Below are 12416 nucleotides of genomic sequence, written 5' to 3' on the forward strand. Positions count from 1 at the left end.
CTCTGTCCTCCTGGTGCCTTCTCAGTCTCTCCCTGTCTGAGACAGGAACCCTGTTGGTAGTGCCTCTAGTCTGGCACACCATACCTCCTGCTAGCATCTCTAGCTGAAAACGTGCCATCTGCAATCACAGTGATGATTCTTTCTTTAACTGAATGCTCTTAGTGAGCAATTACAAAACCTGCAAATATGATTTCTGCTTGCCATTTGTATACTGATGCCTGGAGTGGAAGTAAACATATTTCCGTCAAAATGAGTCACAGATGTGTCATACTGAGGAAGACCTATTCAAAAATTCTTGGTACTTTAGGTCAATGTGGCTCTGGCTTGTGAAGGTGAGTGGGCAAAAACACCACGACACTTTTTCAGAGATCATGGATTTGAATCCTGCACATGAAATTGACAATTTTGTCTTGAATTTGTGTTCATCCACATCATCTGTGTGTGTGTCCCTAAAGTGTGAACTAGTTCTTAAGAGACTTGCTTGAATTTTAAAAAAATAATTGATAGCTGCACTGTAAAGTTCTTATATGCAATTAGTTGGCATTTATAGCAGGCACATATCTGAGGCCAGTTTCTTTAAGATGTATATGTCTAAATAAAGAGAAAAAGTCTGTTCGGCAAGGCTCCTGTTGCAGATGGAACTAAGAAAGTAAGACAGAGATTACTGGTTTGCACATATTCCAAGTCTTGGCGATTTTCGTTCAATGTTTGTGTTGTTTTTCTGCATACTTAGAGAGTAATAATGATGACTACAAAACACAGTGAATGATTATTTTGCCTAATGGTCGAATGGCAATTTCAAGGATATGAACCACTGTACTGAATATTGATTCTGAAACAACAAAAAAAGAATCATGTACTGGAAATATCTACATCAAACATATATGTAATGCATGCCATGCTGTTGTTGGTTTCTCCTGAAGACCATGCATTTATTGGGTCCACAGTGCGGGTCTACGGTTGCACCCTTGATAGTCTGAAATTTGAACCATCGCAGGGGTGGATATTTAATCCATAGTTCCCAATACATAGGCAACTTCCATTCTCATAGTCATCTTTAAGGTGAATTTATTTAGCTTTTGAAAATAAATGTTACTGCCACTTAATCACTGTTGTGTGGATCCAGGATACCTAAAACTCATAAATGTGCTAGATATATGACACATGTGAATGAACAAGTCAATTTACCTGCATTGTTGTTGTTGTTGTGGTCTTCAGTTCTGAGACTGGTTTGATGCAGCTCTCCATGCTACTCTATCCTGTGCAAGCTTCTTCATCTCCCAGTACCTACTGCAACCTACATCCTTCTGAATCTGCTTAGTGTATTGATCTCTTGGTCTCCCTCTACGATTTTTACCCTCCACGCTGCCCTCCAATGCTAAATTTGTGATCCCTTGATGCCTTAAAACATGCCCTACCAACCGATCCCTTCTTCTAGTCAAGTTGTGCCACAAACTTCTCTTCTCCCCAATCCTATTCAATACCTCCTCATTAGTTACGTGATCTACCCACCTTATCTTCAGCATTTTTCTGTAGCACCACATTTCGAAAGCTTCTATTCTCTTCTTGTCCAAACTGGTTACCGTCCATGTTTCACTTCCATACATGGCTACACTCCATACAAATACTTTCAAAAACGACTTCCTGACACTTAAATCTATACTCAATGTTAACAAATTTCTCTTCTTCAGAAACGATTTCCTTGCCATTGCCAGTCTACATTTTATATCCTCTCTACTTCGACCATCATCAGTTATTTTGCTCCCCAAATAGCAAAACTCCTTTACTACTTTAAGTGTCTCATTTCCTAATCTAATCCCCTCAGCATCACCCGATTTAATTTGACTACATTCAATTATCCTCGTTTTGCTTTTGTTGATGTTCATCTTATATCCTCCTTTCAAGACACTGTCCATTCCGTTCAACTGCTCTTCCAAGTCCTTTGCTGTCTTTGACAGAATTACAATGTCATCGGCGAACCTCAAAGTTTTTACTTCTTCTCCATGAATTTTAATACCTACTCCGAATTTTTCTTTTGTTTCCTTTACTGCTTGCTCAATATACAGATTGAATAACATCGGGGAGAGGCTACAACCCTGTCTCACTCCTTTCCCAACCACTGCTTCCATTTCATGCCCCTCGACTCTTATAACTGCCATCTGGTTTCTGTACAAATTGTAAATAGCCTTTCGCTCCCTGTATTTTACCCCTGCCACCTTCAGAATTTGGAAGAGAGTATTCCAGTTAATGTTGTCAAAAGCTTTGTCTAAGTCTACAAATGCTAGAAATGTAGGTTTGCCTTTTCTTAATCTTTCTTCTAAGATAAGTCGTAAGGTTAGTATTGCCTCACGTGTTCCAACATTTCTACGGAATCCAAACTGATCTTCCCCAAGGTCCGCTTCTACCAGTTTTTCCATTCGTCTGTAAAGAATTCGCGTTAGTATTTTGCAGCTGTGACTTATTAAACTGATAGTTCAGTAACTTTCACATCTGTCAACACCTGCTTTCTTTGGGATTGGAATTATTATATTCTTCTTGAAGTCTGTGGGTATTTCGCCTGTCTCATACATCTTGCTCACCAGATGGTAGAGTTTTGTGATGACTGGCTCTCCCAAGGCCATCAGTAGTTCTAATGGAATGTTGTCTACTCCCGGGGCCTTGTTTCGACTCAGGTCTTTCAGTGCTCTGTCAAACTCTTCACGCAGTATCTTATCTCCCATTTCATCTTCATCTACATCCTCTTCCATTTCCATAATACTGTCCTCAAGTACATCGCCCTTGTATAAACCCTCTATATACTCCTTCTACCTTTCTGCCTTCCCTTCTTTGCTTAGAACTGGGTTGCCATCTGAGCTCTTGATATTCATACAAGTGGTTCTCTTCTCTCCAAAGGTCTCTTTAATTTTCCTGTAGGCAGTATCTATCTTACCCCTAGTGAGACAAGCCTCTGCATACTGTTACTAAACACAGCCTTCCAAAATTCCTTCACCAAAGAAGACAAAGTAAATATCCCGGAATTCAAATCAAGAACAGCTGCCAACATGAGTAACTTAGAAGTTGATATCCTCAGAGTAGCGCAGCAACTTAAATCACTCAATAAAAGCAAGTCTTCCGGTCCAGACTGTATACCAGTTAGGTTCCTTTCAGAGTATGCTGATGCAATAGTTCCATACTTAACAATTGTATACAACTGCTCGCTTGACAAAAGATCTGTACCCAAAGATTGGAAAGTTGCACAGATCACATAAATATTCAAGAAAGGTAGTAGTAGGCATAAGCCACTAAATTACAGGCCTGTATCATTAATGTCGACATGAAGTAGGTTTTTGGAACATATATTGTGTTTGAACATAATGAATTACCTTGAACAGAACAGTTTATTGACACACAGTCAACAAGGATTTAGAAAACATCGTTCTTGTGAAACACAACTAGCTCTTTATTCGCATGAAGTGTTGAGTGCTATTGACAAGAGATTTCAAATTGATTCCATATCTCTAGATTTCCAGAAGGCTTTTGACATTGTACTACACAAGCACCTTGTGACGAAATTGCTTGCTTATGGAATATCGTCTTAGTTATGTGACTCGATTCATCATTTCCTGTCAGAGAGGTCACAGTTCATAGTAACTGATGGAAAGTCATCAAGTAAAACATGAGGGATCTGTGGCATTCCCGAAGGTAGTGTTATAGACCCTCTGCTGTTCCTCATCTATATTAATGATTTAGGAGATAATCTGAGCAGCCATCTTAGGTTGCTTGCAAATGATGCTGTCATTTATCATCTAGTAGTCATCAGATGACCAAAACAAATTGCAAAACGATTCAGAAAAGATATCTGTATGGTGTGAAAATTGGCAATTGACCCTAAATAAAGAAAAGTTTGAGGTCATCCATATGTGTTAGCGGAATATGTTAAACTTTGGTTACACAATAAATCAGTCAAATCTAAAGGCTGTAAATTCAACTAAAGACCTAGGAATTACAATTATGAACAACTTGAATTGGAAAGAAAACATAGAAAATGTTGTGTAGAAGTCAAACGAAAGACTGCATTTTATTGGCAGAACAGTTAGAAAATGTAACAGATCTACTACACTACACTTGTCCATCTCGTTTTGGAGTACAGCTGTACAGTCTGGGATCCTTACCAGATAGGATTAATGGAGTACATGGAGAAAGTTCAAATAAGAGCAGCACATTTTGTATTATTGCAAAATAGGGGAGGCAGTGTCACTGGCATGATACAGGATTTGGGGTGGACACCATTAAAACAATGGCATTTTTCGCTGCGGCGCAATCTTCTCACAAAATTTCAATCAGCAACTTTCTCCTCCAAATGCACATATATTGGGAAATCAGAGCTAACACGGAAAGATATAGGTGTTCGTTTTTTCCGTGCGTAGTTTGAGATTGAAATAATAGAGAATTATTGTGAAGGCAGTTCAATAAACCATGCAGAGTATCCGTGTAGTTGTAGATGTACTGCAGGTGAATGTTTAATCCTATGTGGCTGCAGCTAGGTTCACATTGGAGAATAGGCCATGTGGTCCAAGAAAACTGATTTAAACACCTTCAACATCATCAGCATGACAAAAGCGATAAATAAACATCAGGTCAGTATTCTACATCTGTTAAAAAGCCATAAACCTCTTTGACAACACCTTGGTTGTTATCCACCCATAATCAGCATCTTGAGCATAATACAGTTAACTGGTGGTGAACGATTTGAGTTTAACCTAGGACATGAGTAATGACATCCAGTGGTATGTTTGTTGGTTTGTACATATTTATTTTTTTTTGTTTGTTACTAGTAATTAGTGTCCCATGATTGCTCAAAGGCCTCTCCCAACTTTTTCCAGTGCTCTGTGGCCTGTGCTAGTGTTGCCATGAGGAGTTCATCAAATGGTTGGCAGTCATTTCGCGATCTTCTTCCTTGTTTTCCCTTCTGGTTTTTTCTTTTAGGGGCAGTTAGTCTGCCATAAGATTATTTTATTTCGTTTCCAATAATCACAGGGGAATCCACATAATATGTATTGTCCCAGAATTCACATCCAAGATATCAATCAGATACAACGAAAATCTGCGTAATATTACAAACTCCTTGATGAAATTTATGACCTTTTTGCCAAGAAGGGTTTCTGGAACTGCATTTCACAGCATCAACATTGCACTGGACCCTATGCAGGCATTTTAGCTTTGGGAATGGAAAGAGAAATAATAGTTTGGCACATATGATGGATGAAAATCGTAGGTGTATTACAGTGGTTTGTGATGCAAGGTTTTGCTTAACTAGACCAGCAACAGGAAGATAAAGTGAATCACAATTTTTACTGTTTTCATTCTCTCTCATGATGTTTGGTTTGTATTTGATGAACAATACTGAACTAAAACCTCATTACTTGCATTTACCTCATTAGCTGAGATGTGAACATCTGAGTTCAAACTCCTCTGTAGAGCTTTGAATTGTGTGCATAATTTAGTTCTAGAAGTCCACAACAAACTTCATATATTACAGTTAATATTTTCTGACAAGTAGGTATCCAGTAATGTTATTTTACTAATTTTCTAAAACTGTCCCTTCGTGAGAGCTTGAACAGCTGTTTCTAGGTGCACAAGTACCTGTAACAGCCTTACTCATTTACTGTTGATTGAAATATTCTACCATTCATTTATTGGGAAAATGTAACCACTGTCTCTAAATGCTTAGGGATAATAACTATTATGTGTAGCAGTACAAATTTGTAACATTTCTTACACTGAACTAGTAATGATTTCATGTTAGGACCTATCTTTTGAGAATAGCTCTCCAAAAATTGCTTTTGTGGTTGAGTATTTTGTCTGACATAAGACACCATAAATCTCCCAACTGTAGCTGCCTGAAGAAAAATATATGAATTTTAGCGAAGTTGATACACAATATTTCTTCATTCTCACATTTGATTTCATAATTTCGTTAAACTTCGTCTGAAATTCTGCTGTCTTTTTCTTTCTAGTGAATAAAAAAGAAATAAAAATAATGGGAACATATAGCTCTGAATTTTGCACCTTCAGATTACGATTCCACTCCTCTAACCATTATGCCACAAGAGACCGATGTCAGAAGTTTGCTTGTACACTTGGATCCATATGATCATTGAAAGTAATTTTGAGGCTTTTACCGTCATTGTAAAAAAGTACAATCTTAGCATTTCATCTTTCAAAAGACAAATATGAGCAATTTTAGAAGAAGAAGAAGAAGAAGAAGAAGAAGAAGAAGAAGACCTAGATGGTAAAATTGATCTTTCATTTTTAGTTAACCTTGAACGGAAGATAGTGAGCCATCATAAGCACATTCTTAAAACTTTTATAGCCTCTGTGCCCCATATTTGTTGTTATCCAGATGCTGTCACCATGATTCAGTCTGGTCTATAATCTGTGTTGTAAGGTAGGCAATCCTTAGCACACAAGGCAAGGGTAAAGACAAAGTGAGTGTTGGAAATGTCACAATTCCTCAATCAATGACCCACTTTCTCTGTCTGATGTCATGCCCTGGCCTGGTTTTTGTGCTGCTGTTGCCAAATGGTCTGATTTTGCTGTCTTTTGTCTACAGTGGCCCAGTTTTTTTGCTGTTGAGTGTACCAGAAAGCAAACCAAAAATTAGTAATGTAATTTATTTTTTTGATGTGACAATTAAAACATTATGACTACCCCTCGTACATACACCAATGGACATTCAGACCGATACTTGGTAACAAAACTGGATGTAAAAATATAGTACACTGTTGTTTATATCTGGCTATTCTGGCAGCTTTTACAATGAAATATTACACAAAAAATAATTTTTTCTGGTAGTTTTCCACAATTTTGAGACAACATTTGTCAAGTTTCCAAAGAAAGTGGCAGGACTATATACTGCTCCTGGTAACAAAAACCAGCTGCTTTGTAGCATATCAATGAAGCTCATTAACACATAGTTCAACATTTCTTCTTCTGGTAATGAGCAAAGATTTGAATGACCCTCAACTCCATGTCACATCCTCCATCTTTGCCCTATCTTGAAAGTAGGCTCCATTATCTTTCATATTACACACACTCTTCTCCTACACTGATTGTAAGAACATTAACAGCAAGTCATGGCTCCTGACCAAGAAGATATTTCGTGTGTTCAAGTTTAAATAACAATATAAGCCACACTGGACTTGAATGCAGCTGTACCTTGCAGTGTCACAAAGTTTAGTTCCTGCAACTACAATATGGTTAGTTGAGTAATGACGATGGAATTACTATACATGCCAACACTGTCACCACTATCCTAGAGAAAGGTAATAACTACAGTAACTCACCAGCTTCTGTAAATTCTGGGTGGTGTGCCAGAAAAAAATTTAGCAAATTGAAATTTCACATATTAGTCTAAAAATTTTGGAAAACTTTCCTGAAAGGCCATAGTAAGTTTAATAATTTTATCTGCTTCTGACCAATTACAAAAGTAATAAAAACTTCATTTAATACCACTATTATCTCACTGTCATTATAACTTTTACCTCATAGGCCTCTTCTGATATGTTGGCAACTGCGCAACACAATGTTCTAAGCCCTTCAGTAGCAAATTCTTCCAGGTGTCTGAGAGTTGCCTCACGGAACTGTTGCCCATCTGGAGATAACCTTAAACAAACTCAGATCAGTTAGTTAACAGTCTTATAGAAATATATAGAATGGAAGATGAGATGCTACATTTATAAATATTTACCTTTCATATATCACAGTGTCTGCACCTTTACAATATAACTTTATTTCACCAGCTGAATTCCTTGTAATGACTGACATTCTTTTCCTACTGCTTGTAAATTCCAAGACATTCAGAATTTCATATCGCTCTCTTGTTCCCAAAGCAATTATTTCTACATGATGTGGTGTCCTGGTGTCAAAAACATAGCCAAAAAGGCAGGCACCACGAACAAGAGCCCTCTCATCTGGAAGAAAAAAAGAAGTAACACAAAAAATAAGAGAAATATATGTTACCTGTGGTTAAGAACACTATAAGGGGAAGATGTTTTATTCTATGGCTTAGCTGCTAACAGCTTGTTGTGTGTCTGTTGCTCCTTATCACCACCTCACACAGACATTTCCATTCCATCTGAGGATTTGCCATCATAGTATTTACTGCATCTTGCCATTTTCAGTGCTCACTACAGAAATGCTTGGTCTTCATTCTGATCATTTCTTTACCTTTCACCAATTAAAGATATCAAATATGTGACTGCTCACTGTACTTCCAGAAGTTGTGTGACAAATACCTCTGTGGTTAATCTGTGAAGTTTGAGCTGGTCAGAATTTCTGATTAATTAGCGATAAGTTTGAATTTCCAAGTAGTGTGCTTCCTCTGGTTATCCCTGGTACTACTACAGGAGGTGACAAGCAAGTCTGAGGTTGGCTGGAGCAAACTGAAAGTTCAGTCATTTGAGCAGAACAAAGGTAGCCACTAGGTGCAGAAATACCAACTAAAGTCCAATTTATGAACGATGGCAGCCTGCACAGGTCAAGGCACAGAGAGGACAGCAGTGGTGCCAGTTGCAAGCGACACTTTCAGTATGTACATACAGATCATTTGTGCTTGAAGAATGTGTCAATCCTGCAAAATTGAGTCTTTTGCTTGTTTATGCAGAATTTGTCATTTACCACCATCATCAGCCATGACAACTTGCAGCAAATGGAACAAAACTTCACTAAATAATTTGCTATGATCATGTTTAATGCTCACACAGGCTATGAAATTCACAGCAGACTGCTCAGAACACTACTGAATGCTCAATGGTGGTCAGAAAATGGATGACACCTCAGGTGCACAGAATGAGCCTAAACTTGACAGCTATTGTTCATTGCTCCACTGGCTAGGAAAGTGCTACATGCATAGAAATGAGTGATGAGAATCATGAGTATAGCTTTCCATAGAACCACGTGTAGCAAATTTTTAAGAAACTTATAATTCTCGCATTTACTGCAGAATACAGTAGGGGACACAAATGAAAAACTTTAAAAATGTAATTAAAAATTAAAATTTCATGCCACTGGTCCGTAAGTTTACAGTACCATTACTAGTGATGTAAGGAATGCCCTACAGGCAGCAGCATACTACAAAAAAAGAAAACAAAATGAGGCGACAATACCAGTTCAAAAATGACTACCCTGCTTGTGACACACGCCAAAGAGGAACAGTGTTCTGTTAAGTTTTCTAAGCAATGAAGATATGAAACCTATTGAAATCCATGGGCAAATGAAGGTCTCATATGGTGATGCATGTCCATTTCTGCAGCAAATGTATGAGTGGAGTAGTAAGTTTGGAAATGGCGTGACTTCTGTGACAGACATTTAGCACCAAGTCAGACATACTACGTTGCGACACCAAACTACTGCAGCAGTTGAAGCCATTGTGATGGAAAATTGCCATGTGACAGCAGATGAAATAGCCACAAATCTGAATACTAGTCAAGGCTCAGCACATTATATCATTCATGGAGTGCTTAAGTTTTGCAAAGTGTCTGCCACGATTGCTCACTTCAGAACCGAAAATGCGACGCATTGACACCTGCGAAGAAACTGAACCGGAAGGTGATGGTTTCTTAATGGGAATCATTACAGGAAATGAAACCTGGGTACACTACCACCACCGAGCAAGGTGGGGCAGTGGTTAGCACACTGGACTTGCATTTGGGAGGATGAAGGTTCAAACCCACGTCTGGCCATCCTGGTTTGGTTTTTTCATCATTTCCCTAAATTGTTTCATGCAAATGCTGGGATGGTTCCCTTGAAAGGGCATGGCCAACTTGCCTTCCTAATCTGATGGGACCGATGACATCATTGTCTGATCCCCCCCCCCCCCCCTCCCCCACCCAACCAACAGTACCACCAATCCTAAACAAAGAGAGCAAGCAAGGAATGGTGCCAGTCCTCATCACCAAAACATAAGGAGTTCTGGAAACAGTCATCTGGAGAGAGGAGTTTGCTGACATTCTTTTGGGATGCACAAAGCATTGTCTTTGAACACTACACAACTAGGGGAAACACCATCACAAAGGTATCATATTTCAATGTGTTAAAAATCTATAATAAGATCAAAGCAATGTACACTTCTGACTACAGGTGTCATTTTGCAACTTGATATTGCTCAGCCTCATACTACTTGTGCAACACTTGCAGCCATTGATGATCTGAACTTTGATACTGTGTCACAAATGCCATACTCACAAGATCTCACACTGAGTGATTTCCATGTTTGGATGTTTCAGAGAGGCAATGTGAGGAAAGAAATTTCATTCCGATGGAGAGGTGCAGCAGACGGTGCATAAGTGATTGAACACACAACCAACAGAATTTTTTTTCAGCGGAATCCGTGTACTTTGTACACACTGGAGAACTTGTTTTGAATGACAGGGAGACAATGTCATAAAATTATACACTTGTGTTCCAATTTTATTCCATAAAAAATTAAAAAATATTTAAGATTTTCATTTGACTCCCCTTCATGTATTTTCCATGATGTGTTATATAATGGAGAAAAAGGCTCCTTTTTCAGCTGTATAGAGTGTCACAGTCATTATACAAGATGTCCACTGTGAGGGTGCAGCCCTGAGTATTGCACAGAAACGGATTCATTTCAGTGACTGTAACATTTTTAATGCCCTCTCTTCACAAATCAATTGTCTAGAGCAGTGATATTAAACATGGGCAAGCATATCCTCATGGGTACACAAAGGCTTTTTAGGGAATATACAAAATTTGAAATATGCATAGAGTCAGTATATTATGTTTCCTGAATAATCACAAATAACAAAAAATATTTTAGACGGGGAAATTTTAATTGCCCTCTATCCAAGAATCCACTTTGCTTATTCTACTGGTCTATCCAACAATGTTATCTTACAGCCGATCTCAGTAATCATTGTATTGTTTGTTCCAAACACAAATAACAATAACAGTGTCTGCTAACATATGTTACTGACTGATTTATTAACTTTCAGTACTCAGAACAGTTTTGTGACTTATGTGCAGAAAATATAATGAAAATACATTCCAAGTTGTAAATATTTTATTTTTTATTTGATGACTAGTTTCAGGCCAAGACCCATTTTCAAATCAACATAACAAAGTTGAAATGGCGTTTCCGAAGATATCAAAAAATGTATATGTACATTTACAGTCATCTGTGTGCACTGTAAATGTACATTATGCATTTTTTGAGATATTCCGAAATTCCACTTTCGATTTTGTTATGTTAATTTGAAAATGGGTCTCGACTCGAAACTAGTCATCCAATGAAAAATAAAATATTTGCAACTGGGACTGCTTTTTCATTCTATTAATTAACAGAAGTTACAGACTCAAGCTACTCCAGCATGCTGGAAGTTCGTGTTATGTGCAGGTACACTGTGTGATCAAAGGTATGTGGACACCTTGCTGAAAATGACTTACATGTGCGTGGTGCCCTCCATTGGTAATGCTGGAATTCAATATGGTGTTGGCCCACCCTTAGCCTTGATGACAGCTTCCACCCTAGCAGGCATACATTCAATCAGGTGCTGGAAGGTTTCTTGGGCAATGGCAGCCAATTCTTCATGCTGTGCTGCACTGAGGAGAGGTGTCGATGTCGGTCGTTGAGGCCTGTCATGAAGTCGGCGTTCCAAAACATCCCAAAGGTGTTCTATAGGATTTAGGTCAGGACTCTGTGTAGGCCAGCCTATTACAGGGATGTTATTGTCATGTAACCACTCTGCCACAGGCTGAGTATTATGAACAGGTGCTCGATCATGTTTAAAGATGCAATAGCCATCCCCGAATTGCTCTTCAACAGTGGGAAGCAAGAAGGTGCTTAAAACATCAATGTAGGCCTGTGCTGTGATAATGCCACGCGAAACAAAAAGGGGTGCAGGCCCCTTCCATGAAAAACATGACCACACCATAACACCACTGCCTCCGAATTTTACTACTAGCACTACACACGCTGGCAAATGACGATCAATGGGTATTTGCCATACCCAAACATTGCCATCGGATAGCCACATTGTGTACCGTGATTCGTCACTCCAAACAATGTTTTTCCAATGTTCAGTCATCCAATGTTTATGCTCCTTACACCAAGTGAGGGTTGTTTGGCATTTACTGGTGTAACGTGTGGGTTATGAGCAGCTGCTTGAACATGAAATCCATGTTTTCTCACCTCCTGCCTACCTGTCATAGTACTTGCAGTGGATCCTGATGCAGTTTGGAATTCCTGTGTGATGGTCTGGATAAATGTCTGCCTATTACACATTATGACCCTCTGCAACTGTCGGTGGTCTCTGTAAGTCGAGAGACGAGGTCAGCCTGTACGCTTTTGTACTGTACGTGTCCCTTCATATTTCCACTTCACTATCACACCAGAAACAGTGGACCTAGGGGTG

General features: G+C 38.7%; 1 protein-coding gene across 5 annotated transcripts in view; it reads right to left on the reverse strand.

Annotated features, from left to right (window-relative positions):
* Positions 1–12416, reverse strand: part of LOC126252907 (probable phospholipid-transporting ATPase IA) — a 631593-nt gene that overhangs the window by 120474 nt on the left and 498703 nt on the right. For all 5 annotated transcript variants that reach the window (XR_007545867.1, XM_049953883.1, XM_049953884.1 and 2 more), the window contains exons 11-12: positions 7730–7952; positions 7524–7644 (exon numbers count right to left, since the gene is read on the reverse strand). Coding sequence is in view for 4 of the 5 variants with exons in the window: in XM_049953883.1 (XP_049809840.1) it covers positions 7524–7644; positions 7730–7952 (344 nt within the window). In the remaining variant the exon portion in view is untranslated. The remainder of the gene's footprint in view (positions 1–7523; positions 7645–7729; positions 7953–12416) is intronic.

Source organism: Schistocerca nitens, chromosome 4 (assembly GCF_023898315.1).
Source record: "Schistocerca nitens isolate TAMUIC-IGC-003100 chromosome 4, iqSchNite1.1, whole genome shotgun sequence".
NCBI classification, from domain to species: domain Eukaryota; kingdom Metazoa; phylum Arthropoda; class Insecta; order Orthoptera; family Acrididae; genus Schistocerca; species Schistocerca nitens.